General features: G+C 48.3%; 10 protein-coding genes across 10 annotated transcripts; 5 read left to right on the top strand and 5 right to left on the bottom strand.

Annotated features, from left to right (window-relative positions):
- Positions 1-481, top strand: BDV59DRAFT_187190 (tetratricopeptide repeat protein). The gene has a single exon (XM_073691154.1). The coding sequence runs from the start codon at positions 99-101 to the stop codon at positions 303-305; it is 207 nt and encodes a 68-aa protein (XP_073543850.1). The 5' UTR covers positions 1-98; the 3' UTR covers positions 306-481.
- A 1,564-nt stretch (positions 482-2,045) lies between these two features.
- On the top strand, positions 2,046-3,631 carry BDV59DRAFT_205511 (major facilitator superfamily domain-containing protein; the record flags this gene model as incomplete). Its single annotated transcript, XM_073694658.1, has 4 exons — positions 2,046-2,298; positions 2,360-2,462; positions 2,506-3,210; positions 3,262-3,631. The coding sequence occupies 4 exons, from the start codon at positions 2,046-2,048 to the stop codon at positions 3,629-3,631; spliced, it is 1,431 nt and encodes a 476-aa protein (XP_073543849.1).
- BDV59DRAFT_187188 (uncharacterized protein) lies at positions 3,480-4,015 on the top strand (the record flags this gene model as incomplete). The annotated part of the gene is made up of 1 exon (XM_073691153.1): positions 3,480-4,015. A coding segment is annotated over exon 1 (206 nt), but the record flags the coding sequence as incomplete, so codon positions are not given.
- On the bottom strand, positions 3,901-6,099 carry BDV59DRAFT_195916 (uncharacterized protein; the record flags this gene model as incomplete). Its single annotated transcript, XM_073692648.1, has 3 exons — positions 3,901-5,864; positions 5,923-5,938; positions 5,998-6,099. 3 exons carry the CDS (start codon positions 6,097-6,099, stop codon positions 3,901-3,903), a joined length of 2,082 nt encoding a protein of 693 aa, XP_073543847.1.
- A 313-nt stretch (positions 6,100-6,412) lies between these two features.
- On the bottom strand, positions 6,413-8,575 carry BDV59DRAFT_195915 (FAD binding domain-containing protein; the record flags this gene model as incomplete). Its single annotated transcript, XM_073692647.1, has 7 exons — positions 6,413-7,298; positions 7,349-7,506; positions 7,566-7,720; positions 7,776-7,920; positions 7,978-8,088; positions 8,175-8,416; positions 8,464-8,575. The coding sequence occupies 7 exons, from the start codon at positions 8,573-8,575 to the stop codon at positions 6,413-6,415; spliced, it is 1,809 nt and encodes a 602-aa protein (XP_073543846.1).
- Positions 8,576-9,695: 1,120 nt separating this feature from the next.
- BDV59DRAFT_187186 (MFS general substrate transporter) lies at positions 9,696-11,687 on the top strand. Its single transcript, XM_073691152.1, has 5 exons — positions 9,696-9,959; positions 10,029-10,402; positions 10,463-10,666; positions 10,731-10,890; positions 10,949-11,687. The coding sequence occupies exons 1-5, from the start codon at positions 9,763-9,765 to the stop codon at positions 11,358-11,360; spliced, it is 1,347 nt and encodes a 448-aa protein (XP_073543845.1). The 5' UTR covers positions 9,696-9,762; the 3' UTR covers positions 11,361-11,687.
- Positions 11,688-11,722: 35 nt separating this feature from the next.
- BDV59DRAFT_205507 (FAD-binding oxidoreductase) lies at positions 11,723-14,006 on the bottom strand (the record flags this gene model as incomplete). Its single annotated transcript, XM_073694657.1, has 9 exons — positions 11,723-12,235; positions 12,306-12,480; positions 12,542-12,747; positions 12,797-12,835; positions 12,898-12,982; positions 13,031-13,415; positions 13,473-13,628; positions 13,681-13,691; positions 13,741-14,006. 9 exons carry the CDS (start codon positions 14,004-14,006, stop codon positions 11,723-11,725), a joined length of 1,836 nt encoding a protein of 611 aa, XP_073543844.1.
- Positions 14,007-15,294: 1,288 nt separating this feature from the next.
- BDV59DRAFT_210518 (uncharacterized protein) lies at positions 15,295-16,972 on the top strand (the record flags this gene model as incomplete). Its single annotated transcript, XM_073695615.1, has 3 exons — positions 15,295-15,573; positions 15,718-16,103; positions 16,149-16,972. The coding sequence occupies 3 exons, from the start codon at positions 15,295-15,297 to the stop codon at positions 16,951-16,953; spliced, it is 1,470 nt and encodes a 489-aa protein (XP_073543843.1). The 3' UTR covers positions 16,954-16,972.
- A 1,469-nt stretch (positions 16,973-18,441) lies between these two features.
- Positions 18,442-20,279, bottom strand: BDV59DRAFT_187182 (alpha-keto acid decarboxylase family protein). The gene has a single exon (XM_073691151.1). The coding sequence runs from the start codon at positions 20,252-20,254 to the stop codon at positions 18,536-18,538; it is 1,719 nt and encodes a 572-aa protein (XP_073543842.1). The 5' UTR covers positions 20,255-20,279; the 3' UTR covers positions 18,442-18,535.
- A 312-nt stretch (positions 20,280-20,591) lies between these two features.
- On the bottom strand, positions 20,592-21,948 carry BDV59DRAFT_210516 (LLM class flavin-dependent oxidoreductase; the record flags this gene model as incomplete). Its single annotated transcript, XM_073695614.1, has 1 exon — positions 20,592-21,948. One exon carries the CDS (start codon positions 21,946-21,948, stop codon positions 20,620-20,622), a length of 1,329 nt encoding a protein of 442 aa, XP_073543841.1. The 3' UTR covers positions 20,592-20,619.
- Positions 21,949-22,107: the final 159 nt, after the last annotated feature.

Below are 22,107 nucleotides of genomic sequence, written 5' to 3'. Positions count from 1 at the left end.
AACAAGGTCGGTGGGAGGCCGCGGAAGTCCTATTCGTGCAAGTAATAGAGACAAGCAAGGAGAAGTTAGGAGCCGACCATCCTTCCACGCTAACTAACATGTCCAATCTGGCCATCACATGGAAAGGGCAAGGTCGAACTGTGAAAGCTATGCACCTTATGCGCGAATGTGTGCAGCGTCAGAAACGCGTTCTGGGTAATAATCATCCCAATTCCATTTCCTCGTCTAACGTGTTGGCTAAATGGGAGGTTGAAGAAGGAGCAATTAGCGGCCCAGCTTCAGGTGTGACTGAGACAGAACATTAGTCGATGACCATCAATTGAACCTTGTGCAATATATCACAAGCCTTTGTACTTAGTGACGTGTAATTAGTCAGTCTTCACAATCTCACATAGAATGCATATATCCACACTAGTGCATTGCTGATCAGGGGTTCCCTCGTAATCAATCAAAGTCTAACACCTTACATCTCTATGTCGCGTTTCTGTCTTTTTATGTCTGATGGTGAAGAAGCCAGGATTATATTCACAGCGGCGGTATGTATTAATCTTTTAATAGATCAACTAGCTAACATACTCTCACTGTAAGCTACATAAGTTTCAGGATTTTAAACTGAAGGTGCTGTGGATTCAATTGTGTGCTTCGCCAGGCTGGGTAAATGGCATCACATCCCATGCGGTTCCTTGATATGGCATCATGTTTCGATGACTTCCATGGGCTTTTTTTGGGGGTATGCAAGGTATAATCTTACATAGGATGGTTTTGTTACATACGCAGTGCATTCTACTGCGCCTTCAACTGAATATGAGTTGCCGAATAGATTATTTGAGCCAAAAACTTGCCGGTAGGTCCAGGAAAGAGTTTCTAAGTGTGTATTGGTGAAGGTGAACTCGAGAGTCACTATACCACAACAGACGTATCATCTGATTCCACATTACGGTGAGAGTATTTCCTGAAGATCAACTCCTTCAGCTTTGGCTTAAGGAAAAGTCTTCAGTACAATCTAGGGGCCAAGACAACATCATGCTCGGTGTCCTTAGCCACAGTCCTATGGATGGGAGTAACCTTTTATTCGATCGAGTAGTGTATGCAGGTTTGTGGATCTTTATTGTATGTCTGATCTTCTTCCTAATCACCAGATTAGAGTAACGGAAGTTTATCGGTCCGCGAGACATTCGGTTGGGAAGTAGAGGGGGTTAATAAGGGCCACCCGGTCTATATAGGAACTAGATAGGGACGCGGCGTAGGGACTGAAGTTTCCTGGGGTTGGCGCATACTGTGACGACTCGTCCTATTGCCCAAAGAGTTCGGAATGAGATACGGTACCCCTTTGGAGATTATTAAAGATATTAGACATGGTCGTGAGGAAGCTTATAGGCCCTATCGTTCGTAACGGCCGACCAAGTTAAATCCTACGATGGCACAGCCTCTATGATTTACCCGCAGACACCAGCGATGACTAGATAACAGAAGGAAGGGGTAAAAACTATAGACCTTTTTTTTTTTTGCCTGCTGATAAATGCCTAGTGTGAAAGAGAAGCAGATATCCGAGAATAAGGCTAGTAGATCAAGGGATAACCGTCATGCGGGGGATGATGATGATGATGCCACATGGCGGTCCTGCCCGGCACCAGGAACGAAGTTGGCTAATTTGTCTAGTTTGCACATGGTCTTTATGGGTTTCCACCATGGAACCAACCGTGCACGGTCAAATTATGCACGGTCTGTTTTCTGTTACGTAGGAATTATGCACATGTGAAAGCACAATACTGTGGCATAAGTTTGTTAGACAAACCGATTTCGAGAAAGGCTGTAATCTCCACCGGATAACTTTCTAATAAGACTAATCTGTCGACTATTATGCTAAGGCCCCCATTCCTTATGAGAGAAGCAGGGATACCTGTACAAATAGTGGAGTAGTGGGGAAGATGTGGGATTCCCCAGATCTCTCTGCGATCTCTACCATCCATGCTGAACAACAATCCCGTCCATATAAAAGGAGCAATGACATTATGCTAGATAATGAAAAGAATATATCTACAATCATGACTACGACGAGAGAGCTACACAGCTCTGCCCCTGGGACCGAACTGCTCATCGACCAGAGCGATTCATCCCTTGCTCAGACCCATCAGCACATCTCCCACAACGGTATCCGCATAATTCAGGTACCTCAACCGTCCCTGACAGACCCCAACGATCCACTGAGATGGCCGCTGTGGAAGAAGTGGGCGACATTCGGCAATGGTCTCATCTACGCATTCCTCGGCGCTGTGACAGGCCCGATGATGGCAGGAGGTCGGTTGGAGCATGCCGACAACGGTTCACTACTAGTAGCTAATGGAGATACTCCTGCTAGGGATGGTTCAACTGTCAGCATTTTTCAAACGACCTCTCAAAGATATCACATATAGCAACGGCGCTACTTTGATCTGCCAGGGATTTGGAACGCTCGTCTGGATGTGAGTGGACCATCGTGTATCTCATCGCCCCTAACCCCAGTAGGCCGCTCTCTGTTAAATTCGGTCGACGACCCGTCTATCTCGTGTCCAATTTTCTCATGGGAATCGCTTGTGTCTGGTTAGCGATTGCCTCGGAAACGACATATCCGGTGTTCGTGCTTGCCCGAGCTTTTCTTGGACTCTGGGAAGCCCCAATCGAGGCAATTGTACCCAGCACTATTGCCGATATCTTCTACCTCCATGAGCGCGGAGAGAAAGTATCGTATTATGGGCTGTCAGTCTTGGGAGGAAACGAACTCGGGCCATTGTTCTCCGCGTACATTATTGGCGCTTTGAGTATGAGATGGGCTTTCTTCATAGTCGCCATGGCTATTGGCGTGAGCGTGGTCATGATGATCTTCCTCATGTTTGAAACCCGCTACAGCGGCGTCCGCCCGGTTATTGTTCCCTTTGCTCCTGGGGAAAAGGAAGCTGGGAAAGGACGGATGTCTTCACATGATGAGACTAATGCTGATAGCATGCCGAGTTGTCGTGACCATGGGAATCAGCCAGCGAAACAGAGACGGACATATCTACAGGATCTTGTCTATCTCAATACAGACAAGGACGTGAAACTTTGGGATATCTTCAAACGCCCTTTTATACTCATGGCTTACCCAACTGTTCTCTGGTCCAGCCTCGTATACGGCATGGGTCTAAGTTGGAACGTCATTCTGGGAGCGACCGTTGCGCAACTCTTCGCGCCGCCGTGAGTTCGTCTTCACGATATGCCTCGATGCACAGTACTGATGCATACCAGACCCTACAATTTCTCGTCGGGCTCGCAGGGCCTCACGTTCATTTCTCCTCTTCTAGGCTCTCTCGTAGGAACATATCTCTGCGGCTCTCTCGCCGATCAAATCGCTACCTGGTTCACGGCGCGTAAAAATGGAATACGTGAGCCGGAAATGCGTCTGCCTACCTGCGTCATCGCGGCAGTTCTCACCTTTTCCGGGGCCCTCATCGCCGGACTGACATACGAACATAAAACACACTGGATCGGTCCCATTTTTGGCTTCGGGGTTTTGTCTGCTGGTGCCCAAATGGGTGCTACCCTCGCTATCAGCTACAGCCTGGACTGTCACAAGCAGGTTGGTGTCACGGTAGTTGTTCCGCGCGAAGAAGGCTGATACATTTTTCTCGCATAGCTTTCGGCCGAGGTTATGGTCACGATTTCCTGTCTCAAGTCGGCCGTTGCATGGATTTGGACATGGTGCATCAACGATTGGATTGAAACAAACGGACTGCTGGTTGTGTTCATGTGTGTTGCGACGATCAATGTAGTTGTGTATGCGACAACATTTATATTTCATTTCTTTGGAAAGGAGATACGGGTCTGGATCCAGAAGCAGAATTTAATCCGTTCTGAGTGAACTTTGAGCCATCATGCATGAAATTCCTATATCGGTGAACTATGACGGGCTCTTGCTAGCATCGCCATACGGCTGATCATGTTTTCCATCTGCTCAGAGACCCCCCATGGGGAACCGACCGTCTTTAAGCATATCTGCAAGAAATTTATCTCGCTCAGAAGGTCTTCCGTGGTCATCACCCCATGACTTGTATACAGACAGTGTAGCAGGGCTTCCCCAGAGGCATCCGCCGAATTCCTCTGCGAGTCTAAGTCTCCAGCCAGGACAGATTCCCAGACACTTCTCCATTGCGGTGATTGGGGAACCTCGAGTGCACTCCTTTCCAAGAGACAGAATGCACTGAGTGTTACGGCAGACGAGAATATAGTCGATGGAAGATAGATCGAATGCGCCCTGGCGAAGGCCACTTTCTTCAGCAACTTGTTAATAGCGAGCGCATGAAGCACCGCCCGCACGGCATCTGCACTTTTACCCCAGCCGTGTAAGTCCCAAGGTCTGGAGCATCCGTCTGCGGGGGTACCACCCAGCAACTGCGGGACATCAAACTCTCTGCAGATGGCATTGCACAACATGTTCAACGGAGTCGAGGCATCGAGACAGACCGCGTGCCAGCGGATCGTCGTGCCGGCGTCAGCGTCAGCATCTGGCGAGATGTTACCTTGGTAAATGTTGATCAAAGCCTGAATAATCTGCTGTCGGCATACCACCCCCACACTGGGCTTCCCTGCCTCCTCCAGCTCAGAGACCAACGAGTCCAGCCCTTCCAGAACCACGGCAGCTGAGACGCGCGAGAGCTGAAGCGGCTCATTCTGATACCGAGGTGAGAAAACACAGTCGAAGATCTCCGAAAACGACAGTCGGGTACACGTGGAACGCTTCATTTCTAGAATCCAGTCGTCCGCCGTTTCAGCAGAGAAAGCTGTGTCGGAACACGCGGCTCCTAGTCTATTGATCAAATGCCGCGCGCTCGGAGGCGAGCCGGACGCCTGAGCTATTAATCCATCGAGGATGTAATGGCCCAAGATGGCGCGTCGTTGCACCTCTGCCGCAGCCCATGACTCCCACGCGGCATTCTTTTCCGACGTAAAGGCGTCCAGACCCGGAAGCAGTTGCGAGGGGGATTCATTGATAGAGTACATCCCCCGGATCCTTGCCCAGTAGAATCCTAGACCATGAAAGACGAAGGCTGTCGAGCGAATGCTCGTGTTGCTCGACAAGAGCGCGTAGGTCTGACCCAGAAGAGCGGTTAAGACCAGCTGCACGCCGTCGCGGTCATCTCGGGCTCCCCGGACGCTGATCAAGGTCTGCCATGAAGTGGCTACTACTGTATGCCCGAGGCGCCAGAGCATCTCGCCCTTTTGTCGTGCGCGCGGCAGACACAGGAATAGAGAGCCCAACGCGACCATGTTGAGTAGGAGGGGTGGGATGCATTTGGAAGACGAGAAGGTAGGTTTGTGAATGACGGGAAAGCATGGCAAGCAGTGGGTAAAGAATTCGTGGAGGCAGGCATCTAGGAAGGAGGTAGTGATGCCCTCGCTGTGGAAATCTGAACTGAGTCGTCTAGACAGCTCTTCTATGAGATTGTACATCTGTGGTACAGCTGTCCGTCGAACATCTTGATCTGCCGGCGGCGCGATGGCGTTCACGTTCAGATTGTTCCATGGTTCTAGAAAATCTACCATTGGCAGTGGCACGGAGTCGTAGCGGTCTGATAACAACCAAGATAGCAGATCCTCTGGCTCTTGTGCGCCAGGGTTTATAGAGGGCAATTGTTCGATTGATGAGCCATCGGGAAAGAGACGGTCATCAAGGACTGGCTCTTGCGGTGTTTGCTGTGATTGACTGCAGGTCCCAATTGCTTCCGCTGTAGGAACAGTTTGATCTTCTCTAGGTGATGCCTGAGTGTGTAGTCTCGTGTGTCTGTTTAAGACATCCTGGCGACCGAAACATTTCCCGCAGTGGGCACATTTGAACGGCTTCGTCTGGGTGTCTAGATGTTAATTAGATTCAACGTAGCCATCAACAAATGTTTAAGTTAGATAACTGACGGGTCCGTCTATGTCTCTAACTATAGTTAGCATGGATTCTTGGGGAACGTCTAGAACTAGGCTGCAAAATAATACCGATAGATGCTCGAATTTGGAATAGTTCTTGTTACATTGATCACAGCGAAAACGCCGCGGACTTGGTGTATTCACCTGCTGTCTGGCAGGTGTGTGGCTCATCCTATGTGTGGTGAAAGACAGGACGATGCTCCAAAGTGGATGGTCTGTGGGAAGATGGGGAAAAGGACGGAGACGACGGGGAAGTGGGAATAACTCAAGGTGGGGAATATGAGCGGGGATGTGGGGATGTACTGGTCATAGATCCTATGAATGTTCCACCGTTTACGCAGTTTTGTTCTAGTCCTCAAGCAGATAACTTAAAATATTGTATGAGGGATCAACCAGGTAATGTGTTGACAGCATGTGCATGTATATATCGCTGTATAACTGCTCTATCTACCAATGCTATAATAAAGCATCTAATCCAGGCCACCTAATGCACCCAATCAAGGTGTCCCTCCAAAACACGAAGAAGATTCTCTGAATTTGCATGCTCAGAGTCAAAGCATGCAAGTATATGTTGATCTGGGCGGACGAGGATCGCTTTCCTTTCCCCTAACCCCAACAACCTACTCCAATCCTCTCCCAATTTTCCTTGCTCTAGCTTGAAAGTTCTGTCGAGAACAGCCAATTCTATCTTCAACTTCGAGACCACCTTATCTGGCAAGGATTTACGCATCTCTTGAACGCATCCCTTCCAGTATTCGGACCAGTGGCGGCTGACAATAATAGTAAATGCATTAAACGCACATAAATCCAACGCGGAGTACCTTTTTGACTGAAGCTCATCTGTTGACAGCTCTGATACGTAGGAGCAATCGACAGGTGGCATCTTCATTTCTCCGGGTATTGGAAGCAAAGGCTGAATCCATGCATGGGGTAGGCGAGCCCCAGAAGTGCATACTGGCTGGAAATTCGAGGCATTGTCAGGGATCGTGTAGTCTCCATAAACATACCCAATATGCAAATTGAGATTATCAAAATGCTCTCTCTGGCCTTCGATGCCTCTGTCGATATCAGTCATAACCTGGGGGTCGGTGAGATTTCGGTGCAGGTTCTCCCGCGCAATTTCAATATCAGGATCGGTAGTCCCTAGTGTCTTCAGAAGTTTGAAGATCCGTAACCCGTTCTTCACACTTTGCTGTGAATTCACGACGGCAACGTGACGACGATCTGACTCGTAGGTATCAAGAAGGCGGTCCCCGCCCCAGCCTTGGTGAACTGCTGCCAGTTTATACGAAAGATTATGTACATCTGCGAGTCCAGAGTTCAATCCAAGTCCACCAGTGGGTGGAAAGGCGTGGGCAGCATCACCGGCGCTATATTCCTCCGTCAGTGATTATTAAAAGATCAATGAAAGATCACTCACAGAAAAACTCGATTGTTCCTGTAGCTTTTTGCCACCTTTCGGCTTAAGATCCAGGGTCTGTAGGAAAGCACATCGAATGGGACAGCCTTGCCAATTGCAGCGTTGAGTACTTTGCGACAATGGCTCTCAGTCCAAGATTCGGCCGGGTGTGTTTTTGGCTGCATGGAATACATGTCAAGAGATTTCCAACATATCCATAAGAAAAGCAAGAACTCACGTCAAAGTTACAGATCAGTACTTGGTTCCCAGAGAGGTCATAACCAATAATAAACCCAGAGACCTCAGGGTCCATCACCCAATGCAACATGCCAACGCGCTCGCCAACGACGGGACGAAGATCGGCGTTGAAATGAATTGTCATCATTGTTTCATCTTCGTATTGTATCAGCTTCTATCCATTTGCTTGTGTTCGAAGATAAGTTCTTACATGAATCTTCTCCTTCACTCTCAACATTCAGCAGCTTCCTGACAGAGCTTTTCGCCCCATCACAGGCAACAACGTGCATGGACTTGACGGTGTATAGTCTTTTGGCTCCACGATCTTCGATGGTTGTAAGGACGAAATCCTCGTTCTGCAGCGCGAATTGTCGGTGAATAGTGTTTCGTGTATCACAACCAATCAAACTTACTTGTTCTAGAGAAACGAACGAGTGATTCTTTCGAATCTCGCCTAAGGGGCTTTTGATAAGCTCCGCGAACTCAATTTCTTCAAATGCTGGTTGAGGAATATTATGGATCATCTACGTACTTAAATCAGTACTGTCGAGCCTTTGCCTCTCCATAGTGCAGGAAAATAGAGCGTAGGAATCAAAAGACAGGAACATACCGTCGGAGTAGCATCGAGCACCTTGGGGTCCATTCGCTCATATGGAAGGCGGCCAACCTGCTGCCCAGACAAATTTGTGATAAAATTAACCCAATATGCGTCGCTGCGGGGTGTCCCAGCCTTCCGGATTTGGTTGACATCCAGACCGAACTGGCGACATATTTCGAGTGAACGTGGTGAAAGTGCATGCGCCTTAGGAGCTGCCAGTCTGGAAGGATATCTTTCAACAATAAGTGATCGAACTATGTTTCAGTCAGAAAACGGCTTTGTCCGAGTAGATGATACATGCCTCCAAATCGAGCTAGCATCAATGCCAGTAAGAGCCCGGTGGGGCCACCCCCAATGATCAGAACTGGTACTTCCTCATCATGGGTGTGGTGGTGTAGCCTAGATGGAGCCATTGTGTGTTTGAGTGTCTATGGTATTTCTTAATATTGGGTCAAAGAGAGCCGTTGTGAGTACTTAAAGTCCTGTTCACATCATGCTGGAAAGATAAGACCGGCATAAGCCATGATCTACCCCACTTAGGAAGTGGGAAAAATGATGTCCCACAATGTGGCCGGACATGAGGACGAGGTCTCTCCAACGTGCGACTAAGTGAGAGCTCAAGAAGTGATCTCATAGGATGTAGAAAAGCTGCTTTCGGGTGGGTGATATATTAACGTCCTGGTTTACGGTATGCAAAACGGCCAAGCTAGGACGGATGAAAACCTCTAGATTCATGGTCTATCTCGGAATCTCTCCATATTGGAGCTTTCTACCATATAAAGTCTGGGTCAACCAGCTCAGCGAGGCGTGGTTCCTGGCATATATGATTGGTTCGTGGAACCTTCCTCGAGATGATGTATTGCGCTTGTCCATAGGCAGTAAGTAGTTCTACATTGCACGCTGTATGAGCCGCCCAGCGGCTCGTGCCGCGTCCTGGTCATATTAATTTGATTCAGGGTCAGGACGGAAAATTTCTGCTGGCCTTGGGGCGTGAGTGCACAGAATTCGATTAGTCTTGTTCGCTAATCAACTAGCCTCCCAACTTACAAAAGGCTGGCAGAATTAGAATAGTGTATGTCACCGTTGTAACCTAGTGTCGACAATGAACGCCATATTCGCTAGTGTCGGACTTCCTTACCCTCTTCCGAGCAAGCTCTGGTTAAACGGAGACATTCCGTCTTCTCGATCGACCTATGTTGATATTGCTTTGGCACCAGATTTCGCCTCACTATTCCCCATCGGAATTAACTATGCATGTTGCCACCAACGGTCAATTATCGTCCCTACCTGGCCCAAGGTCAACCACGTTCTCGATTGCTTTGTTCTTTATGTACGGCGTGTAAAATAGTTATTCACTAAGTGGGCCTCTTAGGGGCACCGGTCTCCGCGGGATGAAAACTTATAGCAATATCGGCGTATTCCGCCCCTTGGCAAAACGATGGGATAATTTTGGCTAACTAATGTTTGCAGCTTTATATCAGCCAACTTTAGTGAGAAACTGGCAATACTTGACATGAGTGCATGTGCCCCTAACCAGCTCCTTTTGGGTAATGGATAGTGTTGAGTCGACCTTATACAAGTCCTTTCTGACATTGTTCCTATGTTTCTATCCTCTGTTCGGTCACAGATTAGCCTCGTGTATCAATTAGGAACGACAATAATGGCAGGAATTAAAGAAGCTTGTGAGGAGACCCCAGCTGTTGTCCCTGATGAACAGGAGGCTGGTTTCCGTATGGATGGAGGACTCCAAGCATGGCTACAAGTGTTGGGTAGTTGGATTCTATTTGCAAATACATGGTCCGTTTTGCGCCTCCTTTAAACCTCGCAATCACTGACGAAGAAAATTGCTTTTCTGTGTTCTTCTAGGGGTCTCACGAATTCTTTCGGGGTGTTCGAGACCTTCTACACGGATACTTACCTGACAACTTCAACCCCATCCGCCATATCATGGATAGGCTCTATCCAGCTGTTCCTAACAATGTTGGTGGGGGTTTTTGCTGGCTGGTTCTTGGACGCTGGCTACTTGCAAATATTACTGCTTCTTGGAAGCTTTCTCGAAGTATTTGGGATGTTTATGACTTCTCTTAGCACCACATATTGGCAGGTTCTGCTAGCACAGGGTATCTGTGTTGGGGTGGGTAGTGGTCTTCTAGGGCTCACGTCGGTGGCCGTTATTCCTTTATATTTCTCCAAGAGGAGGATGATCGCAACAGGCATTGCCGCCACTGGCAGTAGTCTCGGTTAGTCGCAGCCGTTCCAAATCATTTCAGTTATGAGTGCAATACTGAGTGAAGTAACAGCTGGGATCGTGTACCCTATTATGCTTCGTCGACTCTTTGTCCAGATCGGTTTTCCGTGCGCTGTACGGGCCTTGACATTTCTAATGCTAGGCTGTTTAGTCATATGCTGTGCAGTAATGAGACTGCGTCCTCGGCGCCGTAAATCGACGGCCTTGATCGACTTCAAACACTTCCAAGATTTTTCTTACATGGCTTTTGTTGCTGGTGATTATAGTATATTTCTGTCTTATTGCATATATGAGACTAACGTCCACTCTCTTTCCGGCAGCCTTTACCTTGATGATCGCATCAGTATATGTGCCCTTTTTCTATATCCAAAGATACGCCCTCCAACTTGACGTTGGCGATGACATGGCGTTCTATCTTCTTAGTATGATGAATGCAACTAGTCTCATTGGCCGTATTGGGCCCAATATTCTTGCAGACCGGTAATATTCTCTCTTGCCGAGCATACATCGCTCTAAGCTCATTCGCATTGTGGATTAGATTTGGAGGCGTGAACGTAATGGCACCAGCATGCTTTCTCTCGGCAATCATCCTTTTCATGTGGCGCTTTGCTCACACCCTCGCTGGCCTCATCGTTATCTCCCTCCTCTACGGCCTCATCTCAGGCGGCATGGTCTCTCTGCCTCCTGCCACCATCGCAAATCTCACTATTCAACAGTCGGAGCTGGGAGGTCGCATGGGACTAGCATATACTATCGCAGCTTTCGGTGCCCTTATCGGAAACCCTATTGCTGGTGCCTGTCTACGACCGTCTGGGGCTGACATACCCCACATCCAGAGCGAATTTCAAGGCACGTGGATCTTTGCGGGGGCATTCATGCTGCTCGCCACTGCGTGTCTACTACTGACACGGTATCTGCGGTTTGGGTTTGTGGCGAGCTGTAAGATTTAAAGGTTCTGGACGAAGTTATTGGAGGTTTTGGTATACAGGCATGCTGCAAAAGAAGTCGGAATCAAAACATCAATCCTCTCTACATGGTGTCTGCTTTCAGTTCTCCTTAACAAACTATCTACAAGTTAGAACGAGCTGACAGAGACAGAGTTGATGAATGCACGGGTACGTGCTGGTAGGCCGTGGGAGACTTTGGGTGGAGGCTATCATAATGAGGAAGGCCCAGTTATGACGACTTAGTTCCTTTCCCTCATATTTGCATCGGATAAATTGAGTGAATCAGGCCGTCTATTCGGCGTACCGGTGTAGATCCAATTTAGATACGAGCATATAGACCAATGAGGCCGGTCCCAAAAACGATTCTAAAGTTTCGAAGAACCTGAATCATCGTAGATGCTCTGTCCTTCCGAAAGATGCTTTCCGTTTACATCAGTATCCTCCCTAGTCAATTCCCAACCTTTGTTGCGATATACAGCAGGCCAAATACCACATCTTCCCGGGGCAAGAATACCTTTTGGGTCCAGTGCATCTTTTACCGAGTTGTGCATGCGCATAAGAGCATCATGGTTCCAGCCGTAGGTCTTAGCCACTTGATCCTGGAAGACTAAATGGGTCCGGTATTCCCCATACCCTAGGTCGGCGGCTTCCTGGATAAGACCACGGATGCAATTATAGGCATTGTGCCGAGAGGTCTCACTTGCTCGGTCGAACACGACATTAACAATCAAGTGCATCTCTCTCAATCCCACAACGAATGCGGGTAGGAGGTCGATCTGGTATTTCTTGTGCCATTTCTTAGCAAACTCGAAAATCCGAGTAGCATCAGCCCCTCTTGTTGGGCATATGGGGCTAAATGCTATGTGGGCACCGTTTGGCTATGTATGATCATCAGTTGTGATGCCATCAGAGGGGATCATTTGCTGCAGGTAAGCGACAGTTACTTACAGTCCAATTGACCCAGTTCAGCTCTTGGATATCTGGAATTCCAGAGCAAATACGATCTCTGCTCCAGAAGTAACTCTCTTGCGGAATAGTTTTCGGGTCGATCTTGCGTGCACCGGGTATTTTGGTAAAGGCCTCGTGTATGACTTTCAACTTTGGGTCTCGAAGCTCTTTGGGTCTATACTCAATTTAGTTATCAATAGAATTTCAAGGTGTCAATATGCTGGAAGACCACGTACCCATAGCATGTTCCGTAGTATATCCAGGTACAATCGCCACAGGGCAGATTCTTCGCGGTCTGACGAACTTCCTCTTCAAAAGAACCATCACCCTTGATCCACGCAGATCGGGGTTTCCCCAAAGCAGCAATTTCTAACACTACATGCCTCAGCTGGGCAACATTTTCAAGGATGTTGGCTATACGCAGAGGCCGTATGGTTTCAATCTATCAAAGTGGTCAGCGAGGATCCTGGCAAGCCAGCAGTTATACACACAAGCTGTGGTAGGTCCTCCTCTCGTTGGAAGGTATACATCTGTTATTCCGAAACGAAGTCAGTTATACCGTGGGGGAAAAAAAATAAGGCGAAGACCGTACAAAACTTTCATGTCCGCCAGGGTTTGGCATTAATGTCATGCCCATCTTCGTGACGATTCCAAAGTTGGACTGCGAAAAGATACCGCTGTGACGGTCAGCTGGTACTCGTCTCCCACCTTCTTCATCCACTTACTCATAATATGGCCCAAATCCGTATGGAAACGCCTGCCAGGTGTTATTTCCTGGCAGAGCACCCATACCCGTTCGGACGACCTCTCCTTGTGGAAGAACCACTTCCATTCCAGAATGCATGGCAAAATGGTCTCCATACGGGGTGTAGCCAACCCCACGGTCTAAGGCGTTGCCCATGACAGAGCCTCCTCCAAGGTCAGGAACATCAATCCACAGATGATCGTACCCACGTTTCTTGATCTCCTCATATAACGCGTAGTACGTCACACCCGGCTCGACAAGACAGGTACAGTCATCTGCATTGATATCGAGGATTTTGTTCATTCTTCTTCCGAGATCTACTAGGACGGAGCCTCGGACTCTGGGAGCAGCGCCACCGTAACCAACTATACAGATTTTATCTCATGTTAGCCAGGTGTATAATGTTTTTAAAGCTGACGTACAGTTTCTCCCGATCGAGATGGGATAGATTGGTATGTTGAATTCATTTGCCCATCGAACAATTAATTGAACTTCCTCCACTGACCCAGGATAGACTGCAGCTGAAGAGACAGTTTCTTCGGGATCGAAGATGTTGAACGCATCATGCGTATTGGGGTCTGTTATGTCAATATCCACTGGAACCAGCATATGGCCTGCACATTGACTTACGCTCTATATACCTGTCGAGAATTAGTCATGAAAGCATAGAAATCTGCCTACAAAACCTACCATCCATCATTAAGCGCTTCGTCATTCAGCTTCACATTGCCCTTCCCAAGAGCTTCAATCAGTTTTGATATCGCATGCACAAATTTGTCGGGATCGTAACCCTTTGGAATAGCAAGGGCTTGCTTCCGTTCATGAGGTATAACTGTCTGGTTATCGATTAACCGACCCTTTACTTCGGCGGCCTTGCTGAGCAGGCGGCTGGGGATGCCACTATAGTACTCCTCCAGAACGGGAGGGTTCGCCACCGATACTTTGGGTGAGGGCATTTTGAGTAATAAGTGCAATGCTAATCGTCCGTACAGCAGCAAAATATCTGGGAACTACTTTTGCTAAGCAGGAGTTGTAAAACACAGGATTCATTAAAGGGTTGCCCCGTATAAATGTTGCGGAGTATGTCTGCGGGGAAGGCATGCTGGGGGGTTTTACCGGGGGAATTCCGACATCTTCGCAGTCCAGCTTCTTGTTGATTTCATGTGTTAATCAATGTGTAAAATCTCAGAGGCCAGGCAGTCTTAAATTCTCTACGAAGAGACATTATTCAATTCACTCGCTCTGGGGCCTGGATATGGCTGAGCTAGGCACATACTAGTAGTGCGCACACAACCGTCCAGGCCCTGGAGAAAGTATCATGCATCTTTTCAACGTTGAACCTACCCAGTATCTCTAGTTACTTAGGAGATGAGCGAATTTTTCCGATTCAGATTAAACAAAAACCTAGGACGGTTCCAGCGCCATTGCATCTCTCAAATCTCCAAAGTATGCCATTCTTCATCACGATATCCATTAGCGGGATATATTAGCATTCGTCCCCTATGGCAACCGACCCAGACTGCTACATCCACCATATGTTTTGCCCAAACTGCCACCAAGGCCTGTCACTGACCTGGCAATCAATTACAGTACTGTGGCTGATTATCTAATTCTATGTATTTTCACCCTCGCAGCAAAGAGAGGTGCAGGATACAAGTACAACGTGAACACAATCTTTTGTTTCATTGATGTTCCAGATGTCCTGGTATGCGCCTCGTGGCCTTAATGCCATCCTTGTTTTACGGAGCCTTCTTAATTCGACCGTAGTGAGTTCCGGGGGCAAGACGGCTCGGCTACACTGCCGATGTGGTGGTTCTCTTGCACTACAGCAACGAGTATAAAATCTCAGAGAATCTTTTTTAGGCGTTGCATCGGGTAGGATTAAGATGCGTCCGATTGGCCGCTCACTCCTAGTCACTCGCCATCGTCAGGTTACGTGCCATTTCTCTTACTTCTGAGACTCTGGGGCATATACCGAGTCATTCACGGTTTACACTCTTCTTGTTCTGGGGGATACAATATCAGTATTATCATAAAATGCTCACAGGTAATATCTTGACACTGTGGCATGGCGCTCCTCCCAAACTCTCATAGGCATTGGCACCGTACCCTATCCGCGGCTATTGCGGAGAACTCCCGCGTTTCCGCATTAATTCTCCCCATACTCGAGAGCTTATTATCGAGACAGCCTTATGGCCGTTTTATTCTTCCCCTTTCAACCATACACCTTTTATTGGATTGAGTATGTCTTCTATTCCACGCAGCTACAGGCGTAAACGATCTCGTGTTGCCTGCGAGCCCTGTCGAGAGCAGAAACGAAAGTGCAATGGAGATATTCCTTGTTATACATGCACCAATTGGGGCTACGATTGTCACTACAACTCGAAGAGGCGAGCTTACTATGCATCTTCACGTTCTGATGGTACTTCTTCGGGCACGCAGATAGGGCCGTCACGTATCCACAGCCCATCGCATGCCCGGGACTTTACCGGGTCCTTAGAGGCGAATTCCGGAGCCGCCTTTGTAAGGAAGATTGCACTTAAAGCCGACCCTGCCAATGCCCCTAGATTGAATCTGTTCTGATGGAATATCGGGACACGCCGACTGCCCTCCGGCCTGGGCACTGTTTCGATAGTGCCAATCGTTGATCTGGTGTCCCTCGATGAGATGGAGTTGCTAGCAAATATCTACTTTAATAAGGTTGATCCCTGCTACGGCTTCATTGATTCTACGGTCTTCTTCAAGAACCTTCATATTCGGTGGAGGTTCTCTTCTACCAACGATACTTATGACAGTATTCTGGCAGGAGTTGCAGCTCTGGGCTTGTTATTCTCTGAGCGCCATATCAAGATGACGGAAACGTGTTTAGTTGAACTCGCCCGGTCCATTATGGATTCACCTCTTCGCCGCGAACCTCCATCATTGGACCTTGCGACAGCATGGGCCCTCCGGGTGGTCTACTTGCGCATGACAGCGCCTCCCCATCAAGCGTGGATTGCAAGTTCTACCTTAATGCATATGATTGAAGCTGCAAAGCTACATCAGGAGCCGTCGTACCTGGCAGGTGGTGCTGCGCAATGCGACCCTGACATTTGAAGAAGACTTGTTGGAGTATCACGATATTTGAATCTTTGGATATCCTACGATCTTGGGCTCTCTAGAGTATCGTTCCCTAATGATTCCTTCGTGCTCCCTTCATCGAGACCGGATACTCGTGACTTCACAATAGAATTGCTCAATCTCCTCCATGTATCGACTACCTTGAGCCCAGAGATTGAAAATAATGACAAGGATCTTGAGAGGGCGCTGGTGATGACCCTGAGTGGAACACACACGCGGCCACCCTCTATTCTTGGTCAGTGTAATCTTGTTCTGTGCCTTCTCCGACGTCTGCGCATGACGAACATTACCGCTTCATCGGAAATAATGAAGCAGATCCTCATTCTATTCGGGAGAGCCCTTGACTCTGCACGTACATTGTTTGAAGAGTGCTGCCCGTGGCACCATGTAGCCAATGTCCCTTTCCAAATGATCACTGTCCTTCTTGAAATGGACACAAGCCCAGCATTGGCTCTTCTCCCGGATGCGCTACAGACTCTGAAGCTCATAGCCTCAACTTATGACACAGATACCATGCAAGACGCTTATAGCACGGCGTGTCTTCTCATCACACTCTATCAAAGGCGTAGAAGCGACGATACCAGATTGTTGGGCGATCTTTTGAACGAGCACAATCAAGATCCGGCGCTTCTGTCACATCAACAGCCTATACTCCTAGATCCCGGCGATATGTCTTGGTTAGAAGGTCTGGTTGCTGATGTACCGACCCTGCAGGGAGTCGATCTTTACGATTTCCTGCAAGCGGACATGGCTAGTCTGTCTCATGGGTCGGAGATTGTGTAGTCTGTCATAAATGTACACAACGTTTAGAGCATACCTTGCACCCAGAGAATCCTGTCCCTGTAAATTGTCGGAACTGTAAGACCGCAACCGTAATTCGACCGTCAACTAGTATAACCGGCAGCTACTGCAGAACTGCTGTCCTGAAATGACTGCCGTCAGTGGACGGTCGGTTGATCACAGTACCCTAACTCCAACAGTAAATGGGCCCCATCTCTGGACGAGCGGGTAGATCCTCATCCTCCACCGTAATGGTAGCTTCATGCAAATGTCCCGTTCCTCTTTCTTTCTTTCCTCATCAAAACATTTGATGGAGAGCGCTTGCATGGGATCGGTCTGGCCTTTGTGGGATTGATAGAACTCCGTTCCTTCGATACTGGTATATTTAATGCAGGGGTCCTGAAATAATTAGTATGAAATTGAGGTATAGATATAGAGGACCTACTCGTTTCTCCTAGTCGTTACAACAGGTGTTAATGAGGGTTGCATGGGTTAGGTTTTTAAAGTCGCTTAACGAGCACTTTCTAACGTATAAAACGGCGAACGACTATAGACATAATAGTAAGGACTAAATTCACGTCCAAAGCGGAGAGACAATCAGAGTAAATCAAGAATAATAATGATAAGTAGATCTACGAAGGGTAGAGTGCTCTCTAGAGCGGAACGCGATATAATTATATTTAAATACCCTAGTTTAACTGTTAGCGCCATCCTTGCTACTCTGATCCACCTTCGTTCCCAAAAGATATGTAAGGCAACTCACCCAATCTTGTCAGAGAGTTCTACCCACACACAATTATCCATGGGTTGATAGATCGACAAACCGGACTCGTTGATAATTTATGTCCCTGGAGCACTGATAGATAACGTGCATGTTGAGAAGCCGGGGCAAGTGCTAGGTGACTATATCAATTGAACCCTAATGCATTATTCGCACCCTAACTTATCTTCTAAGCCAGGAAGCAGAGTATATGGACGTATACGGCTTCAAATACGTCTTTCTGTGTACATACAATCAGGCAGTTTCTTTCAAGCGAGTGTCGAAGTATCGTTTCCAGTATCTGCCATCATTCATGGCAAAGACGTATCAACCGCAAGCGCAGTTACCTTGAGAGAGTGCCATTGGCTAGCTAGGATTGCTGCCACCGCGGACTAAAAACACCACGGAGCCAGAGGCAATGCGCTTGTGAGTGGACTACTTCTCTTTCCAAAAGACCGATTTACAATGATCTGAAGGCCAACAGCAAGTAACAGCGTCATATAGATGCCGAAAGCTACAAAGCAAACCCCGAACAGTGATTATGGTGAACGCGACGTTAGGATCAGTCAGACTGGGTCTTGTCTTTCGACCGTTTCCCTCTCGTGCTTTTTACTGTGGTTGCTTATCGTTCCCTCGTTTCGTTACAGTCTTTTCGGATGCACTAGCTGAACACGCATCAATTACAATTAATATTTCAAAAGTCCATGGCTCTTGAATGGATTCCTCTTGTTCCCAGAGTGAATTCGACTGAAAGAAACGTCATCTCCTGATTCAAATAGCTAAATTAATATGCAAAACCCAAGTTATGCAATAGAACCTAGTCCACTATTTCTTCTCCTTTGAGATTTGTCTTTCCATAAGGCGCAACAGCGCGCCCTCGACATCCTCGGCGCCCATGTATACCTCAATCATTCGCACACCGCTTCCATGCTGTATCTCCGGATTCCTCAACACTTCATCCAGCTCTGCCCAATTCTTGGCAGAGAAAGTACTCTTCCTCGTGCGATCCTCGTCATAACCAAATAAGCTGAAGGCGTAGGGATGCTTCCAGACAGCAACGTCGTTATATGCCTGCTTTCGTCCATGTATGGCTCGTTCAATGGTATACCCTCCATTGTTGATGATGAATATGATAACATTGAGGTTCTGTTGGATAATAGTGCTCAGCTCCTGCACCGTCATCTGCAGACTCCCGTCCCCAATAAACAAGATTGAACGAGTTTGATTGCCTCGTTTACGCTCTCTATGTGCCAACTCGGCTCCCAATGTCGCTGGAAGCATGTACCCAATCGACAACCAGGTCACGGCGCCGAAGGTTCGCGTGTTAGGGGGTAACTTGAATGTGCGACCACCGTGAGATGCGGTTCCAGTTTCGGTAAGAACAAGATCTCCTTCACGAAGCAAGGGATTTACCACACGGTAGAAATGTTTTTGTGTGATGAGTCCATTCGGTTCAAGCTGCTCTGTGTTGGTCGCTGTCATAGATGGTCCGACGGGCTTGGGGAGCCGAGTGCTGTCGAGATGTTCCAGAAGAGTATCCACAAATTTTCGAGATATGTCACGATAGGTGTCATTCCCAACTTGGACGCCAGCATGGGTGAATGAGACTGACACTGAGGTTCGAGGGATTGTGGTGAACGCCAAACTATTGGTGTCACTGTAGTGGGGTCCAAATGTCAAGATCAAGTCAGCAGAGTCAAAGTAGGCTTTGTACTGTGGATCTCCCAGATCGCCAGCGTAAAGCCCATAGACATTTGGCAGCTGTTCGTTGACCAATCCCTTCCCGAAGACCGTGGCCCATGTTGGCCATTCGGTCAGCTGGACTAATCTGTCGACCTGGTCGACAAGGCCAAGAGATCTAGTTTCGCCGTCTACCAAGATGAGTGGTTGTTTGGCCGCATATATCCGCTCCAGAACCTGTGTCAAAACATGTGGTTCGTGTTTCGCCGGCAACGTCAATGGGAGTGAAATGCTCTTAGTGTTTAGATTCAACGCGGAGACCTGCACATCGACCATATCATCCGGTACCTCGATGTACACTGGGCGGCTATGGACTAATGCCTGTTGCAGCACCCAGTCGATTTTTTCGGGCGCAGTTTCTGCATCCCGAAGCTCGACCTGGGCCACGGTGACGTGAGAGGCCATTGCTGCGAAATGGCGATAGTCCCCATCCGTCAATGTGTGATGCATCATCGTACGTGCATCTTGAAGAGGTCGTGGAGGAGTTCCAACGATATGGATAACTGGGGCTCTTTCTGAGTAGGCACCCGCAATGCCATTGATGGCAGAAAGTTCCCCCACGCCGAAGGTCGTGATCAACGCTGAGAGACCGTTGATGCGAGCATATCCATCCGCAGCGTACGCAGCATTCAGTTCATTGCAGTTGCCAACCCAATGAAGCCCAGATGGGGTGACATAGTCGAGGAGTTGTAGATTGTAGTCTCCCGGCACACCAAAGACCGATTGTATCCCTAGCTGGCGGAGACGCGCAAGGAGGTAGTCTGCGAGATCTATTGTGTCTGCGGGGAGCGCATTGAGTGTCATTATTGCAATTTGTAACAAAATTCGGAGAAAGTACTGTATATCCAGGGCATGAGGGGTTTGAGGGGTATTTATATCTAGATCCGCGGTTGTACCCCTCTTGTTATCACCGCTTGTCCGACGCTATCCGCAAATATCTCCAACTGTCCCGAATCGATTACGAGATATCTTCCAGGTCCGGAGCAAATCATATTTCAGCAGTGACGTCGCTTCCAGAGCTTATCCATCGTCTGGCGCATCATGTGTGGCGCTTATAGATCTACTCCGGGGCTTTCTCCACTAAATGTACGCCCTCCCGATGACATGGCTACAGTTGCAGTGCCCTCTTTTCTCTGTAACACGGATATATTATTTAGAGATGCTATTCTTCACGAGAAGAATCGATTCGCTGGCCTTGGCAGCCCGAGATGCTCACGGAGGGTGGTGCCCTCATACTCAGTACGGAAAATGCCACGACGCTGCAACTCAGGGACCAGCTTCTCTACCACGGCATCCAATCCTTGTGGTAGAAAGGGGAAAGCCACTGTGAACCCGTCGGCAGCATCCTCTCGTAACCAGGTCTCCATCTCATCGGCCACAGTCTCGGGCGTTCCCACAAACGCAAGTCCAGAAAATCCCCCATATCTTTGGGCGAGTTGTCGCACTGTCAATTGCTCATCCCTGGCCAGTTTTATGGCGCCCTCCCGCGTAGTCTTGCTGGCATTTGTTTCGGGAATATGTTCCGGAAGAGGCCCATCGGGATCAAAGCCAGACGCGTCAGTCCCGAGCACAATTGACAAGGAGGCAATGGCGCTGTTGTAGTGAACGAGGCTGTCAAGTTCCAATCGCTTTTTTCTGGCTTCTTCAACGGTGTCCCCAATGACGATAAACGCCGCTGGAAGAATCTTGAGATGGTTTGGATCACGCCCAGCTGCCACCGCACGCCCTTTGATATCGTCGTATAGCGCCTTTGCTGCCTGAAGGTCTCGAGGCGAACAGAAAACCGCCTCGGCCGTTTCCGCTGCTAGTTGTCTTCCAGGTTCAGACTGACCTGCCTGAATTATAACAGGCCAACCTTGCACCGGCCGTGCAATATTCAAAGGTCCCCTGACTTGTAGATCATCTCCCTTGTGGTTCAAGACATGGAGCTTCTCCGGATCGAAGAAAATACCACTCTCCTTATCCCGGATGAACGCATCGTCGGCAAAGCTATCCCACAATCCCGTGACAACGTCGTAGAATTCTCGGGCTCTCTTGTATCGTTCGCTGTGCTCCACATGCTCCTCAAGCCCGAAGTTCTTCGCTGACTCGGGGTTACCCGTGGTGACGATATTCCAGGCTGCTCGACCGTTGCTTAGATGATCCAAAGAAGCAAATCGGCGCGCAATATGGTACGGCTCATCATATGTTGTGGAGGCCGTTGCGGCAAGGCCAATTCGCTCAGTCACTACAGACAACGCGGAGAGCAATGTGAAGGGCTCGAAAGATGTCACTGTGTGGCTGCGCTTCAAAGCTTCCACTGGCATATTCAGTACTGCCAGATGATCGGCCATGAAGAAGGCGTCAAACTTGGCAGACTCAAGCTTTTGGATGAACTCTTTTAGATTCTTGAGATTGAAATTGGCACCGGCATATGACCCAGGGTACCGCCATGCACCAGTGTGTAGACTGACTGGCCGCATGAACGCAGTGAGGTGCAGTTTCTTGGATTCTGGCATTGTTTTTGTTGTCAGTCACTCTATGAGTTTGGATTAGCAGATGTATTGAATTATTTCATGGATTTTGTTGGGACATTATATAGATGTTACTGATTATAAATGCGATGGTGAAAGATGTTATCATATCACGACATCGAAGATGCGGGGTTTCCTATTTGT

Source organism: Aspergillus ambiguus (genome assembly GCF_047715705.1).
Source record: "Aspergillus ambiguus strain CBS 117.58 unplaced genomic scaffold BDV59scaffold_46, whole genome shotgun sequence".
NCBI lineage: Eukaryota > Fungi > Ascomycota > Eurotiomycetes > Eurotiales > Aspergillaceae > Aspergillus > Aspergillus ambiguus.
This window is presented reverse-complemented; position numbering and strand designations above follow the sequence as displayed.